Source organism: Poecilia reticulata, chromosome 7, assembly GCF_904066995.2.
Source record: "Poecilia reticulata chromosome 7, P_reticulata-male-v2, whole genome shotgun sequence".
In the NCBI taxonomy this organism is placed as follows: Eukaryota; Metazoa; Chordata; class Actinopteri; order Cyprinodontiformes; family Poeciliidae; genus Poecilia; species Poecilia reticulata.
In genome coordinates this window covers 22,695,959-22,716,958 of record NC_088836.1, presented here as the reverse complement: position 1 = coordinate 22,716,958, position 21,000 = coordinate 22,695,959, and the positions used below count along the sequence as shown (strand labels likewise).

The 21,000-nt window shown below is 38.3% G+C and overlaps 1 protein-coding gene across 1 annotated transcript in view; it reads right to left on the bottom strand.

Moving 5' to 3' along the window:
- Positions 1 to 175: 175 nt before the first annotated feature.
- Positions 176 to 21,000, bottom strand: part of bmp7b (bone morphogenetic protein 7b) — a 35,217-nt gene continuing 14,392 nt past the window's right edge. Inside the window, exons 2-7 of the mRNA XM_017305586.2 lie at positions 11,348 to 11,540; positions 9,928 to 10,076; positions 6,899 to 7,102; positions 2,811 to 2,887; positions 2,304 to 2,414; positions 176 to 2,098 (exon numbers count right to left, since the gene is read on the bottom strand). Of these exons, the coding sequence (XP_017161075.1) occupies positions 1,949 to 2,098; positions 2,304 to 2,414; positions 2,811 to 2,887; positions 6,899 to 7,102; positions 9,928 to 10,076; positions 11,348 to 11,540 (884 nt within the window). The 3' untranslated portion in view covers positions 176 to 1,948. The remainder of the gene's footprint in view (positions 2,099 to 2,303; positions 2,415 to 2,810; positions 2,888 to 6,898; positions 7,103 to 9,927; positions 10,077 to 11,347; positions 11,541 to 21,000) is intronic.

Genomic DNA, 21,000 nt, shown 5'->3' with positions numbered 1-21,000 from the left:
TGTTTCTGTACAAAGTAAATAGCGTAGAATAAGGAGCTGGTTTCTCCCAGGGTCAAGGTATTTGCCCTTTATATTTGTCACGTGAAACAATGTGTCACTAATCAGTTTTGTTGCCTTTGTCCAATTTTATTGTGACAGTTCAGCAGTAAAACATAGTTGAAAAATTGGAGCCCACTTTGGAAGAGCTTAGCCTGCTCTCAATAAATAGGTGTTTATTTTTAAATACAACAGATTGTATTACAGCAGAGAAGTACAAACCTGAAAATGTTGAGCACACAGAACAAGATGCTTGAAACAGCTATTTGTATTTAAAAATGTTCCTAATAAATGAGGCAATGCTTATGTCCAAAAATAATACAGCATTTTATACAGGAAAATAAAATAAACAAATCCAAATTGCAATGCAGGAAATAAATACACTTGCTTTTTGTTTTTTTGGGAAAAAACACAATATTTACACAGTATTGTACATTGAGGGAATACAGAGTCCTCTATCCTCCTCTATCAGCCACATATTCATATATATAGTAAACATAATAAACTACAATGGTTATCATAATTGTTAAGATAACACATGGTTGACTGTGAATGAACAATTATACAGAACAGTCTATGCTTTATGTGTCTTGTACACACAGTAGAAAGCACAAACATGATTGTGTTTGTATGTCGATGTGCATTTATCGGAAGAAGTCATACAAGGAAATGTTCACTTTCAAATAAAGTAAGTAATTTTTTCTCGTTAGCCTCAAACTTAAAAATGGAGCTCATGTTTTTTGAGAATGTTCATTCAGCTGTTTTATAAGAACAAAAAAACAAAAGAAAAAAAACAAAGAAAGATCACAGACATAAATAAAATAGAAAGCTGATCATGTGAAAAGGTTAAGTAAAATGATTCGATTAATTATTTTTAAGATAAAGTTTTACAACTCATGGCATTGTCAAAAATTAGACAAAAATTATACAAGTCTAAAACAAGTACCTCAAGTGCAGGATCATATTTTCAAATATGAAAATATGATCAGGATCATATTTTCAAATATGATCCTGCAGCATCAAGTCCTTGCAGAGACCTTAGCAAGTTGTAGCATTTTGGCAGCAAGCAAAGACAAAAAACAAATAAATTGTGAAGGTTTGAAAGGAAAGCACGCAAGTGGACTTGATCTCTGTCCCTCTCTTCTGCTGTCTATATTGTATCTTGTTTGGAGAATCACAAAGGAGGACATTAATTTGCTGCTTCCTCTCTGCGGCTTGTTAAGACTTTATCCTGTGGCAGTGAAAATAAACTGAGTACAAATGGGTTTTTAAATTGAAACAGTTCTATGTTGGTAGAGCGGGTTGTGTACAGTATATAACAGAATACGGAAGAGGACTGCAGAGTGATACAGCAGACAAATATACTGCCTTTTACTGTTTCAGATTAAAACAGCTAAAGAAAAGGAGGTGATGAGAAGAGGTGATTTGCAAATTTCTTATCAAAAAGCGTGTTAATTGATAAATTACATTGATTTTCATCAGTAAAAATCAGTAAAGAACAAAAAATATCTATTTATTTGTTATTTAAGTAGTGGTCGTAATTTCATATGTGTTTAGTTTATTTATAAAAAAATAAATAACTGAATGAACATCTTTCACGAGGTCATACTCAATTTTTTAAGTCGGATTTGTTTTGTAAATATTTGCTCCATTTCTTGAACTTATGATCTTTCTCATTTGCTGCTTAGCTTAGACATCATAGCCAGGAACTACATGTTTATTTTTATTTTAAACAGACTTGGAGTTGAATTGCCCCTTTAAATAGAGTGAAATTCATGTTTGGCCTTACAATAGTGTGTCTACACGAAACGCACACGCTGCTCTGCAATCCTGCAGCATTTTAAACGAGCGCCCTGTCGATTCTCCTCTCATCATGTGCGTATGCGAGCGTCCCTGTGAAGATGCTGGTGGTTCAGTGACAGCCACAAGCTCTGACGACCATGTTGCGGTACTTCTTCAGGATCACATTGGAGCTGTCGTCAAAGTAGAGCACAGAAATGGCATGGAGCTGTGTCGGCGCACAGCAAGGCTTGGGCACCGACTCAGGATTAACAAAATGAACCTAGAAGGGAGAGGAAGAGGAGGAGGAGGAGGTCAGTTATGACAACATTTCTTACACACAAATCTCAGCTTTTCATGATTAATGCCCCAGAAAATATGAGCCTGCAATGTTTGTGTCCCAAACCTTCCTCGGCCAAATAAGTGATGAGAGATCTAAGGCAGCACATGTCTGTTGCGTTTTCTTCCTTGGTTTTACAGCTACTCACAAGTGTTTGTACAATGGCGTGGTTTGTGGCGTTCATGTAGGAGTTCAGCGGGAAGGCACACTCTCCCTCGCAGTAATATGCAGCATATCCTTCAGGAGCAATGATCCAGTCCTAAGAGAAAATGACAGGAGACGTCCAGACAGACTTATAGGTTTTCTTGTCCTTTCTTTTAAGCTTTGAAAACTGACTCGGAGAACTTGTGAGACAATTTTAATTTCTAGAGGTCAAGAAAATACCTAGATGGGGAGATGCAAACATAACATATCATTGTTAACTTAAAAAAAAGTAACAAAAATGACTTCCCAAAGCTGCCAAAAAGAAAGAAAGGCTAAGATTAAACCCCAGATGTGAGTATGTTTGCTGACTGAGTTCCTCATGTTTCCAGAAAGAAACAAACAAAAAAATGTTTTAATCTAGTCACATTTTTATATTTTAGGCCAGTAAAATGCTGGACTTTGTGCCAACTTCTACAGTTCCAAGTGATCTTGGCGAGTATTGTTTTTATACCTGCCATCCTAAGTCACGGAAACTGACGTAGAGCTCATGCTTCTTGCATGCCTGCTTCTGATCAGTGCTGCTGTTTTCTAGGGACATAAAGACAAAAGCAGAGAATACACATTAGTGCGTTCAGTATAGAAGTACAGATCTATAGTCCCTCACAAACTTCTTCAAGCCCACTGGAAGGTTTTCAATATTTATCACGACTATCAGCAACAGCTGAGATTTTATCTAATAGACCAACTCAAAAAGAGCATCAGTTTGGATTGGAAGAAAAATTGCACAAGGTTGTCAAAATGTAAAAGCAAAAGTGGGGCATGCATTTTTCTGTTCAGCCACCTGAATACACATACTTGCTGAATTGTAGCTACTGAATATTAACAGACTGAAAATTCTTCCAATTCTTTTTTGCAAAATAGCAGATTTAATGGAAGATTTAATGGAATTACTTGAACAGTTTAAACAAAACTGTTCAAGTAATGCCACGTGTTGTTAATTTATTTATAATCTATCCCTATTTTTAACTCCACCAGAGCTTTATCCCTAGCCTGTCTGTTGTGTTCTTTGGTTTACATGTTTATTGTCCTCTATAAAACTTTTGAGGCTTTCACAGAATTACTGGCTCTATCCTGAAATTAACCTCCACAGAGATGGACTCTGTTTGCTGGTTAAGTGACTTCTGAAAGCAATCGGTTGCATTTTGTTCACCAGATTTTAAGAAAAATATCAGCAACATTTTTAAGATTTAATTTTTTTTTTTTTTTTACTTTTGGAAACCATGTATTATTTTCCTTCAGTTGGTGGTTGCAACTTGACAAAATGTGCAACAGTGGAAAGGGTATTAAAACCTTTGCAAATTATACCTGTTCAAACCAATAGCTGGGAAATGACCTCAATATTAGAGGTGTGCCGATCGATCGGCCACCGATCATAATCGGCCGATTTCCGTGAAAAAGTGTATGATCGGTGATCGCCGATCACGGTCTCTTGTTGCTGATCACACAAACCAATCACCTGCATCTCATTTCGCAGCCTGCCTGTGCAGCTGGTCTCCTCTTTCCTTCACACTGCGCAAACCCACAGCAACAAAACCTAAGCGATGTGGAACTATAACGCACTGAGTGACTGGGGAAGTTTGCGTGTTGCGGCGGAAAATTGAAGCACGTGGGGTGAAGCAGGTCAAAATGCATCAACACGACGCATCTAATATGGCATAAAAACAATGCCATACTTGACGGAGTTTGGCTACATCGAGGCTCACTGCAGTAAAAAAGACATATGGAGCAATCAGATAGCAGGTAAAGCAGCGCACAGCTACAAACACTCACCCGGATTAGCATGACGGTCAGAAAGCTAAACAAATAACCCGCAAAATTATTTAAGTCTTTGAGCTGGGATGTGGTTCTGCTCTCGCTGTTGAACCGCTGCTACGCGCTACAGGTAGTAATATTTCACAGACGGAGCGCCGCTTCTGCTCCACCTGGTAGTGACTCTCACACCGAACCTCTGTTTAAAGCTGCAGCATCTAACTTAAAAAAATTAATTTTACATACATATTAAAACTTTCGCTGTCCTAACATGAGACAAATAATCTCTGAAAAAATAATCGATCTCCTCCCTGTTCTGCACTCCGCTCAGTCAGAAACAGCCACTCAGAACTAGCAGTAATCAGCTAGCCGCCATGCTAACAGGAAGTTTTCATTCAGTAACTCTGGATTGTTTATTGTAATGAAACCTGTATTTGCCTTTGAATATTAAGTTTTATACTTGAATTTTTTGGCAATGTTGAGAGGTTTTATTTTGACTCTTTGCATTATTTAACATCTTCAGAGCCTTCATATGTTTTCAGTCTGTTAAAGATAGTATTACCGATAGCAGTACAATTTGCAGAATGCCTGTTTTGTTTTTTTCTTGGAAAAAGTTATTAAAAACAAGTTTTTGTCTAAATTAAGGTGAATTCATGGTTCCTTTTTCCACAAAATGTAACCGGTAGTGTTTATAATTAAAATAATAATAATTATGTGATTGGTGTCGGTATCGGTGATCATGATACTGTTCACCGATCGGTATCATGATCACCCATGATCACAAGCATGGGTGATCGGAATCGGCAGGAAAAAACCTGATCGGCACATCTCTACTCAATATGTTGCATCATTTTAGTATCATCATTTAACTAGTTTAAATAAATGGGCCACCATGCTTGGAGGTCAGTCTGCTGGGCTTCAAGTTTCCATTAGATGAAACAGATGTGCACACAACAGATCTCAGCCAGATTTACAACGGAAGACTTTTCATTTTCGCTCCTTTCTTCACTGGTTTTAGCATTCCTTTTTTTTTTTTTAACAACACAGAAAAAAGAAGAGCCTGTTTTCTATCCATAAGTATCATTCTCCTCTTCTGGTGACCGGTGAGGCTCTGTGGTGCATTAGCTCTTGAAAGGGGCTCATGTTGGAAATGATTATGAGCGACTGGTTCTCATCATCCCGCTAAAGACCACTGGTATCCAAAGTTCCAAACAGACCCATTTGGCCCATGTGTCCAGGGCCTGGTTGCCCCACAGCGCACCGCAGATGTGTTCCGCCATAAAAGCCTGTGCTGCCTTACCTCCAAGCGGGAAACTTGGCCCCAACCGCTCTGTAATGCTCAAGTAAATAAACAAAGACAGCAGAGCACTATTTGAAGCCTTACAGTCTAATGTTTCAGGACTTCACATAAACACAGCACACTCACACCCTCAAAACAAAGGTCTTTAATGTGTCTCAAATGCTGAAACCTTTCAGTGTCCTTTTTGAAAATGTTGTGAGTCTGTATGCTGTGAGTACACACGCAGAACCAGGAAACTATTAAATAAGTGCCCTTTGCTTTGTTCCTTCAGTGGGAACAGATCCATACAGTGCCTTGCGGAAGCATTCTCACCCCTTGAAACGTTCTTAATCCCATGTTATAATCACAAACAGCTCCGTGTTGCATCGGGATTTTTTTTTTTTGTGACAACTAGTAGTGCATAAATGTGAAGTGGAAGGAAGTTTCTTAAGGCTTGGATTGGTTTTACATAAACACATCCACACAAAAAGGATTTTTTTTTACTGTTCTCTGATGCCTCTAAATATACAATGGAACCAGCACCTTTCACAAGTCAGAGGTGTTCAGAAAAAAACCCAAAAAAACAACAACTGAGGTTTAATGTAGAACATTAGCAAACAAATAGGATTATTTAGACCCTGAAACAGAGCAGAAAAAAACAGTTTGAGCTTTGAACATCTCAATAACCACTCTTTGTTCCATCATCTGAAAATGTATGTATGGCTACTAACTGAGCAAGAACCAACCATGAGCCCAATATGAGAAACATAAGAAGGGCGCTGCCAGCCTTTGGCCCACATATAAAACGGTATGTTTGTGAAGGGTACACAAAGCAAATGCGTGGAAGAGGTTGGTCAGATTAGACATGCAAGCAAAACAGTAAGTGTGGTTTAAAACTAACACAGAACATCACCCTGAGCACACAAACACAGTAAAACTAGTTTTTGGAGAGCATCATACTGTGGGTATGATCATCTTTGGCAGGCACAAGAAACTTTGTTGATGGGATGGAGGACAGAGCTAGCGACAGGAATGTCCTGGAAAAATAAGGTGGCTTCAAAAAACATAGATGTTTCAGTGTTTAAAATGTCCAGTCAGTGTTCAAAACAAAACCAACTTAAGTATCAGGGTTAAGACTTGAAAATGGATGATCACATATATTCCCCATTCAGTTTTTTTTTAGCTTGAAATATAAGAAGAAGAAACAAAAAAACTGTAGTCTTTAATTGTAGAAAACTGGTATACATACCTTAATGAATTGCAGATGTAAATGCAGCAAAGGGTAGTTATTATAGAGGGTAAATACTAATTTACAAGTGAAAAATCTATATTTTTCTTCCATTAGCTATGAGTTACTTTATGTAAAACAAACGGTTGTTGTAAGGAACCAAAATGCCAAAATCTTCAAATTGTAAAAATATGTTTTGCAAACCACTGTAATGGACATGCATAGTTCAGTCCATGAATTTGCATAATAGTCCACATAATGAACACACACTTTCTGTGTTTACCTGCAACATTGGCCACTCTGAGAGCCTCTTGGCTCCTTGCCCCTTTGGATCGGTTGGGGTTGCGCTGTTTGCCCCCTCCGGAAGCTGAGCGGATGCTTCGCAGGTGCACTTCGGTTGCTTTGAAGAAGGCCACCATGAAGGGCTGTTTGCTCTGAGGTCCGGTGCGACCAATTAGCCCGGCCACACGAGGATTGATACTCTCTCCTGTTTGGGCGACAAAGTACAACAGTGCTACACGTGTCAACATATCATCTTATTTGGAAAAGTTTAACGTTTAAGCTTCTAAAATCAAGTAACTGCTGTGCTTGTAGCTTATCTCCTCTGTGATCCTTTCCTCAGTGAAACTACTGGATGGTTTTACAAGCGAAATTCTCTTTTTGTGAATTCCTCTCCCTTTTTTTCCGCCCTCATCCCTTCTCTGCCTTCTCTCCAGTCACTGCTGGCGACAGAAGGCCGTATGCACTTGTTTGTACACGCTCCCCTATAAAGCTTCCTACCCAGTCTAACCTACAATCACGCGCAGATGAATCCGACGTGCCCAGCCCACCCTTTACACAACCTGAAAGCAGTATCGTGTCTGTTTTTCTCATCTAACATGTAACATCCTGTCATCCCCACCGGAGATATCGTTTTGTACATTGTCTTGCACTGAATGCTGTTTGTTGGGAAAGTTTTGTGAAGGCAAAATATTTGTGCCTCCAGATAACTAATGCCTCCTAAGATAACACGGGGTATTTTTCCGCATGCCTGCTAATGATGCTGAGGGTATGACCGATGATGACGCTGATGAATGATGAGGTGATGACAGATGAAAGGCACAGTCTGATATATCTCCTCTGTGTACACGCAGACAACTCATCTGAGTTGTGTCGTAATGCTAACCCTCATGTCTGTTGGACTGCGCTACAATGGATGCAGCTCACTTGGGTTTGTTAAGCTTACACTTGAACACAGCTGGAGCTCTTACAAAATGTTTATTCGGAGCACATTTTATGGTCTACTAAGTAGAACCTGGTTACTGCACTCATTTAATAAGATAAATAGTTTAGGGCAAACATATTGAGGCGCTGTTTCTCTTAGCGCTGTTTACAAGAACATTCGAGAAACAGTAAAATTATGGCTTGGGTTTAACTGAACATGAGATTTTTTAAAAATCTGCACTGACTGCCATGGACATACACAATATTTCCTTTCCCTTTTCATTGAAGCTACGTAAACCCCTTTCCTCTATGTATGCTGTGTCTCAGCCTCACAAAGCAAATAGCATTGCCAATGAAAACATGTCAATTACCTAAAGAATGTGTGAGTACATCCCAGACCTCACAATATAAATATAGCATTACAAAAACGTTTTTGCCTCTTTTCAGATTTCTTCTGAATTTGCTTTCTTTTTGTCATATACTGGTGTTTCAGATCTGCTCATTTTAATCTCAGGCAAGATTAATTATAATCTCAGACAATAAGGAAACACGTTTTGGAAGGCAGTGCTGAACTGATGAGGACTGTAAATGTTTTTTTAAGCTGCACAGCTACAGTCACAATGGGTGATATTCTATTTCCTACTTTTAAATCACATCCTCTTTAAAATGAATCATGGTTCACTCTGAAACTCCTTGTGAAAGACTTGATGAGACATTGTAGAGAAACTTTATTGGTCTTCCTGAGAATGCCTGCAAGTTGGCAGAGTTGGTAGTGCTCTTGTCTTGTCACAAGAAAATCCTGGGTTCAAATCCAGATCTTTCTGTCTTCTGTAATCCAATAAAAAAAATTATTAAATTGCTCTTAGGTTTGACTCTGTGTGAATGGTTGTGTGTCTCTTTGTTGCCCTTTGATAGACGGGCTGAGGACTGGAGACATGTGATTGCCAGCAGAAGATATGCAGTAACCGTCACCCTCGACCCTACAAGGCAGAGTGGGTAGTGGACGGACGGACAGACGGACTATTCTTATATAAACAACCGTTTCATTTTCATTGCATCTACAGAGTTCATGTCCCAAATTTGTACCTTTTCCTCCTGCTCTTTTTCAGCTTTTCCTCATCCAGAAAATAGACAATCCTTTTCCATTCCAGTAATCAACTGCCTCTCCATTTAAGCCTCTCTGATGTGTCATTTTATTGTGCAGTCTGCTTTGCTCCTGTCATGCATTCTGTTAGGGCCTGGTCTGCCAACTTTTCTTGGAGTGTTTTTTTGTATTTTTTTCTGTGTTTCGTTTCGCATAACACATCCTCTTTGTTGCTGAAAGTTTTGTGTTTGCTTATTTCATGAAAGGTTCATTCATTCCTCTCTGCATGTCTGGGATTTGTTTTTTGCTCCGCTCTGAATTTGGGTCCCAAAGACAAAAGCCAAATCATGCGTTTTTCCTTAGCTGCTTTTGTGCATGTAAAAAATTCTACTGTCAATGAAGCCCACATTGTTTTAAAAAAATTAAATAATAAAAAAAATAGATGAAGATAAGAGAGGATAACTAGTTAAACAATAACAAAATTGATTTTTTTTTTTTTTGTTGAAAAATGTAATTTACAATTCCACATTTGTAAATGTTTGGTGCCACCAAAAGACAATTTATAACACACACCAACACAGTATGAAGCACTTTTCAAAACATCAAGAAAGAATAAACAGAGAAAAGAAAAACAACGGGACGTGAAAAAATCTTTTTTAAAACCACAGGAAAACCAAAACCACCATCGCATTTCATCAAAAGCAGTTTGTTTTTGTTCATAAATGTTTCAAAAATGTGTATTGGTTCCAAACATTTTCATGTTAACGAATACGGTAGATTATTAAAAGATGTTTGTGTGCAGCTTACTGCTCTTTTTAATAGTTTAGAGCCAACCGCAGTGATCATGCGCAAAGGTGTGAAACTCTCTTTCTACAGATGTTTCCTTTTTAAATCTGTCAGCAGACATTCTATGATTTTTTTCTACTATTGTATACCTTTTTCTGTTTCTTTTTACTTCTTTTCAACATGTCACTGTGCAAAAATCACATTATGTAACAGACTTATCTGACATGAACATCTCTTACCATTTGCAGTCTCCAGGGCCAGCTGCAGACCGAGGTTTCTGCTGGGGTTCAGCACCCAGTGGTTACTGGTGGCTGTAATGTCAAATACCAACCAGCCCTCCTCTGCTGCCCAGATCACCCTGGAATCTAGCAGAAAGAGATCTGATTCCCTGAAGGGAAACAGAAAAATAAAGCTAGAAGTTAGATATGGACAGTCATGTGGAAAGAAATTGTAACCGAGTGACTGACTGAAGCAAAAAGTCATGGAACGTAGAGAGTGAGAGGATTGTACTAGTGTGACAAAGCGAAACAAAGAGAGTGATGGAGGGAGGTGAAGAGGGCTCCAGATGGCGAGGCCCAGGGGAGCACTTCATTTTCTTAATTGACAATAATAGCTTTATAAACGGGCGGTCCTTTCATATGGTACACACAGTCCATCACAGACTGGAATTCAGTGGGCGAACCAGAAAGCGTACAGGGGAGAAAAGGAGAAACAAAAAAACACAGCTGTAAAAAAGGAACAAAAAAAAAAAACAAAAAAAAAAAGCTGTGAGAAAAGTAGAGAAGGAAATAGTGCATATCAAAGTCAATGCTATTGTCAAACTTTGTGGTTTCTAATCTTTCGCCATTTGAGAGTAAAAATCCCTTGTTCTACATTTGGGCATTCATGCATCCCGACCTATTTTCTGACTGAGCAGATAGTGTGTCACAGAGTCCTGGTCCATTCATGTATACAAGCCGTTCCCTGGCAGAGGAATAAATGAGTGTGTTGTTCCCTCCAGACAAACGAAAGGCCCAAGCAGCTGAGTTACACGCCTTCTGGCAAAGCCTTCAGTTCAGAAATTCAGAAATGCTTTGTGTAAAACTCTGCCAAAAATCAAAACTTTGATACCTTAATTTTAATTAAATGCTTTGTTTTGTAAGTGCTGCATTATGTGAATTTTGCAAAGATTATATTCACCAAAACCACAAGAGGAAAGTCATTTATGTCAATTGTAACACAAAATTAAATGGTTGAAAAATGAAACAAAGTATTTTTATTATTATTACTGAAAATAGCCAACAACTAATATAACTGCAATGGTCTAAAGTTACAGAAGAAGATCTAAATAACTACACAGTTATGAAATCGGGGTCTTTAATTTATAACTTTTGTAACTTTTATGTATGAAATCCATCCTTTAAAACAAAGCAATTACTTTCAACTGGTATTTCCAATGATTAGAGTTTGGAAAACTTTTACTATAGTGCTATTATGTTTTCTAATAATATAAATGCCATAATAGCTATGCTTACCTTCGGGTAAGGTCAACTCACCTTACCCGAAAGGTCAAATTGTTAACTGATTGTGGAAAAAACTAAAAACTAAAACGTTGCTCAAGAAAGAGAGATCTAAAATCGTGGACACCGTTTCACCACAGAACCACACATTGGAGCTCACTTGTCAGAATGTTCCTCCAACACCTGGTAGACGCTGATGCGGAAGGTCTCATTATCGTAGCTTTCATGGATGAAGTCTTTGAAAATACGAAACTCAGCAGCGGTAACGGCTTCCCCCTCTGGGATTCGCGACAGATTGAATCTGAACTCTCGATGATGCCGCCGCACAGGTAGAAATTCCTTATCGTGTTCCACTGCAAAAAAAAAAGCACAGAAACAAAAATAAGACAGCATTCTCAAATCAGACCAACTTTGTGAGGTGTGAAACAACCAAAGCTTATGTGGGTTTAGACGAGAGGTGTAATGTTTTATATTAAAATTAATGATTGTCTTTCAAACTTAGTAAGGACCCAATATAAGATGTCAGACTCTTAAGTCAGTGCCAGATTTGACAAATTGACAGATATATATGGTGGCTGATGACAGAAACATTCGTGAAGCGTTGCGTTAAAAGCAACGCATCTGGCGAACACTGAGCCATGATAGAGAGATGCAAGCGGATTCTGACAGTTTTATGAGCCGCTTTTTTTCCCTTTCTTTTTTTTCTTTCACATAGCCCCAGAGAGCCATCCGGTCTGCCCTTCATCTGGTTCTCATGAGTTGGGGGCTCCATGTTTGCTGTACCCCTTCCCCACTGCTTCGTCATTCTTATTGCCACATCCCTGCTTTCCAGTCCATCCTGCGCCACCAGGAAGCCCCCTCCCTTACCTTTGTTCCTCTTAAGTCACAGCAGGACATCCCCAGGGTGAAAAACGTTTGCCTATAGAGACTCATTCAGGAGTTTTTCAATCTCTCTTTGTATGGTTTTCTGTGTAACGATAAATCCCATCTTGGATTCACATTCAGGTTATTTTCATTTGAATTTCGTTTTCTCAAGAACTCAGCAAAACTTTGAATGTCAATAGCTAAATATGTTGCAGGCAGTGTTTGATAAATTAGAATCATAATCACATAAACACATAGAAAGATTAATACTTCCTTTTGCTGCACTTTCTCGATTTAACATGCAAATGTAATAAAACTTGGCAATAATTCTTCGTATATTTTGTATGGCGCGTGAGAGCAGTGGTACTCTTAGCCTAGAATTGTTTTGGAACATCCACAAAATGTATAGATATCTTGGTTATCTGGTGATCAAATTATGCGAACTTCACTACACATTATTCTTTACAGTTTCTCTAGCCCATATATATTGTTTATTTTCCTTTTCCAGTCCCCTGTTTGCCAGCACTTGTATTTTATCACATTCTGGATTACTATGAACAGCCCTAACTCGGTGCATCAATTGAGTCCACAAGCAGGGGTTTTTCACCTGGTCTGTTTTTATATCGTTGAGTCATGACTTCATTAAGGAAAGTAAACGTGGTGTTTTGGATGTTGCCCTGGGTTCTTTTGAGACCTCTTTGGTGAGTCAGTTGCCCATCCTCTCTGAGTAATTTTGATAGGCCAGCCTCTCCTGGAAGGGTTACCACTGTTCCATCTTTTCTCAATTTGTGGATAATGGCTCTCTTTGTGGTTTGCTGGAACCTCAATAATTAGAAATGGCTAAACAGAAAGATGTAAATTGGGCTGTTCTTCAATTTATTTAGTCTACTGTACTTCATGTTGCCAGCAGTGTAGGATTTAGTCAAATGTTGGAAGGAGGATTCGGGACCTAAAGAGAATTAATTCATACTTCAACAAGGGGAAACTACAGTTTCACATAGCTTGGTTTGGATACTTTTGTTCATAAATAAATTAAATCATCATTTGAAAACTCCTTCTTATATTGACTCAGATTCTCTTTGACTGAAATTATAATATTTAGTTTTTATCTGCTACATTTAAGTTTAAAGGGGAAAAACATTTTAAAAATCTGTAAGGGAAAATAAATAAACATAGTAAAGGCAATAAAAATACTTTTTCACGGCACTGCATCTAGTGATTAACTAAAAAAAAAAAAGTTTTACAGCAAAAGAAAAAATGAGAAAAACAGAAAACCTTTAAAGCAGTTTACGCAACTTCATTTGCTGCTCATGTACAATGTTTCATATCAACCCTGTTCTGAATTTCCAATATTGCTGCTCAATTCAATAGCTGCACGACATTCAGGATATTCTTCTAAGTAAAAACATTGCATTTTTGCATGCAGGTGGTCTTTCTTTGAGGTGTATAAAAATTTTCCCCTATGTGGATTTGAATGAATAGATATCATGTTTAAGACAAGTGGTGGGGGGAATCACCTACTCAACAGAAAAGGCATTTCAGGAAGATCCCAAGCTGTAATGGAATATCTCCTTCAGGGTACAGATGTTGGCATTTTTAACTTGAAAGACAAACCCACTGCAGGAAAGTAGACATTAAGTAAACTTCCCCACACTCACTGCATATTTTACATTTCACTGCTTCTCATTCTTCATCTGCTCCTGGTATTCTTCCCACCTCATGTCTTCCAGTGCAGGTGCACTCCCCTCTGTTTAGAAAGCCAGACCTGTTTTCCAGCTTACTGAGCAGCCTCCCACATTTCTTTTTATTTTTTTTTTTACAGCGAATTCCTTTTTTTTTATTTTTCATTTTTGCCCATAAAAACAGCTGGACACTGCTGTAAAACTCACAAAGTAACTGTTTGTCTCATTTCCACCCTTTAATGTATGGATTTTATCAGCACAATGTGAAGGACAATAAAGACTTGGCTTGCCATTTTATTCTCCTACAGGCCATGGAGGGAGTATGGCAGTCATTAGATGAGAGGAAGAGGCAAGGTTAAAGCTAAGTGGGTGCATTTATGATTTCCTGTTGAAGGAAGTGAGTAGCCATCACCCCACCTGTGTCACACACACCAAAAATCTGGCGAACACACCCTGTGATGCCATGTGAGCTCCTTGCTCTGAGTCGCGCACATTTAATTCAGCTGCAGCTCTTCCAGTCACAAACTCTCAGCGTCTGTAAAGTGACGGGTCCTGTGCGTCACTGTGCACTAACACAATCATTATGGCTTTCTGTAATCCATAATTAGAGACACGACAACAGACACATGCAAAGAGAAAAGTGAGCTTACACAGTGAGCTGGCCACACACGTGCAAATCAGCGAACTCAGACATGGTGAGAAGGCAAAGTCTGCTCCATCCTCCTAGAGTTTATCATGCACCTGGAAACCATGAGGGGGGTAGAGCTCTGTGTTCATCTCCATTCATGGTTAGAGCTTCCTTTCAGTAATTCTGCTTACCTGAAAATTATCATTGGGACCTAAGATGCTAGTACCTTCCCCACGGTCCATTTCTCAAAATAGTAAATGAAGACTTTGTTTACGTGCATTCAAGTTTTCTATGAGAATGAGTTAACTTTATTTTTCAATTTTTTTTTTTTTTTTTTAAGAATAGAAAGCTCTGTGTTAACGGTGCAGGCTTTAAGCCAAACGAACAAGTGAAAAATAATGATCTCCGGGTCATTATTTCCAGTGTTTGATATGCTTTTAATCATTTCTTTGATGTTTGTTTAAGTTGGAAAGGTCATCTTGAGTTAATTTATTTGTGTCTATTATTGTTAGTAAGGTGTTGCCATACAGGTTCAATCCTTTAGGTTTCTTACTTATTTTTGTGTTGTGTTTTCTGTGTATTTTAGTTTATAGTCTTAGATTAGTGTTAGACTTACTTCCACAGTAGATGTGTAGTTTTCTTTGTGTCTAGTTAACATCCCTCTGTGTTAATAATACCATCCCTCTGCCTCCCTGTTTTCCTGTCCTCTGCAGCTGTTCCAAATCCCCCTGATTAACTCACCTCCATTCATTGCCATTCTCCAGCCTTTCCTCTGTACCGTTACTCTGCCGGTGCTCCATATAATATGCTTCCTGTGACTTTTCTACTTATTTTATAATTAAATTAGTATGCTCTTTTCCACAGTTAGTTTCTGCACTTAAAGCATTACAGATCTGTGACATTAGATATGTACATTTTTACCATTACGTACCTCAATTTGTTTATAATTGAAACACCCATATTGTCCACTGTATTTTCCATAGCAGTTTTTGATAAGGTGTTAAAGTTTTGACATTTATGAACAATCCAAATCAACTAATATGCTCTTAAGACAAAAATGTTAGTTGAGACCCAGTCTTTTTCTTTTTTTTAAATTTTACTGTATGTCATATAGAAGAGCTCCTCTTTTGCTGGGTGAGATGGAGAACAGACCCAAAGGATTCATTTGGAGAGCTTATTTGATAACGAAATATTACCAACTGCTCTGTCTACACCACCTTGTAGAGTCTCAGGGGCACAGAGGGACGTGCTTCAACTGACGTGAGCAACTGGTGATTCAAAAAGATCCAAATGAATTATTCGATTCAAAGGAATCAGATAACGACATCTGAATGTATTTTTTTCTGATGGCAAAAAACTGCAAAGAAAAGAGCACAATATTTGTCTAAAAATATCTAATTCTAATCTTGGGCAAGAAAAACGAGCATCTTTACCTAAAAACAACAGACCTTAAAAATCCACACTTGTTAAGCGTATTCATAATCATTGTTATTCATAATCATTGTCTGATGGGATGTTAACCTCTGAATGAGTCCGATCCAAATCTTATCCTGTCATTCCTGCCAGGTACATTTTCCCAGATAAAATGAGTTACCTCAGGGTAGCTTCTGAAAGAGAAATAAATCTATAAGTAAGCCAGACTTTAAAAGAGCTCTTTGAAGTAATGGATTTCCAAGATCTGATTTATTTCCTTCCAACAGCCAATAATCCTGACTAAAAGATGTGTAAAAGTAAAAATGTGGTGAATAAAAGACAAAGCCAGGACTTGAGGTACCGTAACATGTTACTAGGTATGTGCCAGCATGAGATATAATAACCTAAAGCAAAAATAAAGTAGTTTCACTCTATCATTATATTAACTAAGATGTATAAAGGTTGCATATAAATTGATATGATTGCTTTTGCTGTTGTTTTTTAAATAGTGCAAACATAATGTAAGTGATGGGAGGCGCTCCCTTTGTTACATTTCCAGCAGTCCACTTTCTCCTTGTTGTATTTCAGCCAGCTGACAGGTAGGTGAAGGGGAGTCATCAGAATATAAGGTTAACAACCTACTGACACCTACTTATTGCCTTATTACTATGTGTTTCATTCTCATTTCCTCAACACACCTTCACTTTAGTTTGAAAACTTCTGAATGATTAGACAAAGATAGTACCCATATTTTTTTCTACATACTTTAAATTAAAGATTTTACCACTTCATTTAAGATGAAATACCTACTGATATTCCCTGCAGCAAGGCCTGTCACAATAACAAATTTTGCTGGACGATTAATTGTCTAAAAAATTATTGCGATAAACGATAATATTGTTTCAAGACTTTTTGACACTTATTTAATGGAAATTACGTAATAATCAGTGGTGGAGAAAGTACTCAAAAAATTTACTTAAGTAAAAGTACAAATACACAGACAAAAATGTACTTAAGTAAGTACCACATTAACATTTTACTTAAGTAAAAGTAAAAAAGCACTGGCTTTTAAAAATACTTAAGTATTAAAAGTAAAAGTACTTGCTGAATGCATTACCTAATCACTAATATCATTAAGTGAACTGATCGTATTTAATTTTAATACATCAGAAATGTGCCATTTTAATGAACAATGCCACAGATAAAGCATGTTTTTATTGAGTTCACACTGTAACATAGTTTAGACTTAGATATGTGATTCTATGCATCATAATTTCAGGGATGGAAACATCTTGTCTCTTGTCCTAACATAACATGAACTTCACTTTTTTTGCCACACATTTATTTTGAAAGAAATCCAACTGGCAGAGGAGGACATGGAACCAAGGAGCCACGTAGCAGAGTTGTAGTCTAGACCACTGAACCCAAGACCAAATCAAAACCAGCACCCCATGCTACATGACAATAAAATTAAGTGCACCTATCAAAATTGCTTCTCAAATTGATCTGAAAGATTCACTTTCCCATAAAAACACCTAGATATTAAATACTCAGAGCTGAAATAAATTTAACCAGTGACGAATCAAACTCTTCTTCATTCTGTTTTGCTTTCATCTCTGTGCCACAATACAGAGGTCTCCTGCCATCCCTAAAAAAATAACACCCTGGGCGGTTGCCCATATTGCCAATGTCAGAAATAATAATTGTCTGCACCATTAAACATAGCAATTAACAATGCTCAACTATGAACACTATCCAAGGCCCAATAAGCAAGAAATAGCCAAGCAGAAGTGACTGTTCTCATCCTCCCTCCTGCTCCAATGTCTGCCACCATGACAGGTGACGAAAACAAAGAGCAATGAGCATTCTCTGCGTTCTTACGTTCTTGTTTTATTTATTCACCAATTAAATATAAAGATATTTTAATGAAATAAAATAGCTACTGCAGTGTACTCAGAGCATTACAAGAACAAAGAACGGCTCTCAGTGAGGCTTCAGCACTATAGGACTTAGTCAAGATCCGTCCAGAAGAATCGGATCGTCCATGAATGTCATATTACTATATTGCACTTTGGTCACAGCGTTGTCCCATATCTGCGACATGTCAGTCAACACCTCCACACAGTAATTCAGCGCATGAGTGACAACTTTTTTTCATCGCAGATGCAACATGTGTTTCAGTCAATACTGCTAGCTTTGCTAGCATCACGTCCACGGAGCTTACCTTTCTTTAAGCTTTCCTTCCAAGTGACGTTAAAAATTGGACGAAGTCCCACCGTCTGTGAAAGCGAAGCGCTGCTGATTTTACATGTCGCTATATCTTATGACTTATGCAGCGCTATTATATTACTGACGCTCAGAGGAAACCACTGCGCATGTCTTGGAGCTCAGCGTGCGAGTAAAGGTGGAGCCGATGGGTGACAACAGACACTAAGTCACGTTATTGCTTGGATTTTATGGCGCCACCTTAAATCCCTGAACTTCACATTTTAACGAAAAAAAAAGAGCAACGCGACTTGAATGCAAACGACAGTTTTGTAGAAATGTAGTGAAGTAGAAAGTACAGATACTTACTGTAAAATCTAGTGGAGTAAAAGTAGAAAGTACCCATTATTAAATCTACTTAAGTAAAGTACAGATACACGAAAATTGTACTTAAGTACAGTAACGTACTTCGTTACTTCCCACCACTGGTAATAATGCATGCTATTTACTGCCATAGATAGATACACTTTATTTTAAAAAGAACACATAACACTGGAACTGATCAACTAAATAAACAAAACAACCATTTATCAACCGATTATCGTTTATCGCGACAGGCCTACCTGCAGCAGATTTGTGCACTACACATCACAAGTTTAAATCATGATTCCTTTCTTGGTCTTATATATTCACTTGCTTGGTAGCTCTCTGTGTCTTTTTTCTGTAAATGGTAAAGCAAATGGTACTCTAAAACTGCCAGAGTTGGGGATGAGTTTAGACTTAACCGCATTACAACATCATATCCACTTTAAACATTTCAGTTAAAGTTGTTTCCAAAGCTAAATCAGCTGAAATGCGGGTCTGCCTCCTTGTTATCCTTTCTCTGTTCTGGTGATTTATTCACTTTGCTGCAGACGCATCATGATCTGACATGTCTTCCATAGATATGGGAAGTTTTATTAACAACTTCAAAGAACAAAACTTCAAAAACTCCAAACTATTCCTTTAAGAACAAAGTTCGGCTGATGATAAAGAGGCTGATTTTTCTCTTTTTTTTGTGTCTACCCTCTTCTCCCCCCTTTCCTTTTTCTTCCCCACATCCTTTCTCCACCTCTCCTGCTATCATGTGGACCTAAGACACTTCTACAACACCTCAGGCTCCGGAGCGACAGCAGACATATCTGACAGCTCACATTAGCACAAGTGTCTGTCGGGCACCCTCACACCCCTCAGTCCTATTTGCACTCTTCCGCTCCTCGCCGGGAGGGGATCTCACCCTCGGCACCCCTCTCACTTTTCTCAACTGTCGACTTAAGCTTTGCTTCCCTCAATCCTGAGAGTTCATTGCCACAACACCACCCTAGAGCGCCACACTAATAAGGACACCTGTTTTCTAAAATCCCAAAAGGAGTTGGATCATTCCACAAATTGAGTACGAGGCTTATAAACAGGAGAGTATGCCAGGAACTCTGTATTTTTATTCAGTATTTTAAACTGCACTCTCGAAACACGTCAAAGTTTCCACACTCTAAAAGGAGACCAGCGAAGAAAAACAGTAAAAGGAAGGGGCAGACTTTTTTTATGATGTTTGTCCTATAAACAATAAAGACAGTTCGAACTCCTGGGCTGGATTGAGTACCCACAAAAGGGCGATTAGCACATTAGGAAACATCCTGTTCACTAGCAAGTGCTAATGACATCATACCAGCATGATGTATCTGCACCGTAGGCTGTGACAGATCCAAGGGTCAAGAGAGTTTAATACTATAACTTACTCACACTTAGTGATCATTAACTCTCCTCAGAGGCCGTTTTCAGAGTGTGTCAGTGTGTACAGTCACTAATACATGCCTACGAGTCTAACTGGAAGCAAAGAAAGTAACCACAGGAAGAAAAGCCTTTACATTGAAGATCTGTGGTCAGGCCAAACTTTTCCGGCTTTGCTGACCTCTTTACCCTCCTTCTCACAGCAGACATCAAAATTGCTTGCCCTCTACACCCATAAACTCCTGTGCTTGGTTCCACCTCATGCTTCACTGGGCACTCTGGACCACAGATTTATACAGGATATATAAACAATCTGGAGCTCTTAGTAATGCATTTTACTGAAAAAAGAATCTCGAAGTGGTACTTTTTTTCTCATTTACTTCAACTGCGTTACGGGTTCTCTGCTTAAATGAATAGTTTGACTTTTTGCTGAAATTTCCCTGTTGGATGGGGAGGCAGAGAAGAAAATCAAAACCAGTCTCTTTGCTCGTTATAGATACGTTAAGCTAGCAATCCTTAATACAGACAATCTGAGCCATCCTGTGGTCATGTGCAGGAAGATAAGTAAAATAGGATATGTGTTCTAATCAGATTAAAAGCACCATTTGGAAATAACAACAGTAGAGCAGGTACTAATCATTATACATTATCCCCACATCTCTGTATTACAAATGCATTTCTAGTGGACTGATAAAATACTAATTTCTTGTATCATGTTTTCATTAACTAAGCATGGAATGTAAGACATAAAAGCTCAAAAGAATCCGATTCTGTATTTAAATTAATTTAAATACTGTGTTTCACTGTATGAAATGAGTTGCTAAAATAAATGCACCTTTGAATAATAAACTTTGTAATTGCACCTGTAAAGACATTGTCCTTCTAGAGCAGTGGTTCTTAACCTGGGTTCGATCGAACCCCAGGGGTTCGGTGAGTCGGTCTCAGGGGTTCGGCGGAGCCTCTGCCGCGGAGGTAAAGACACACTTGTGTAAAATTGTGATGACGCCCCACTTTGCTATCACTTGCTGCAAAGGACTACGTTACATTGCTTAGCCAATCAGTACTGTGGAGGAGCCCTGATTGAAGGAGTTCCACTCTCAGCATGGATTTGAACTTTTGTCTTTAATTACTTCAGCAAAGCTCACAGTTTTTACCAAACTCTATAGTCTATATCTGCTCCTTAGTCGCATCTTTTCGGGGTTGGTACTGCCTCTAGTGGTGTAGGGGTGGTAACACAGGTAATATAATTACATT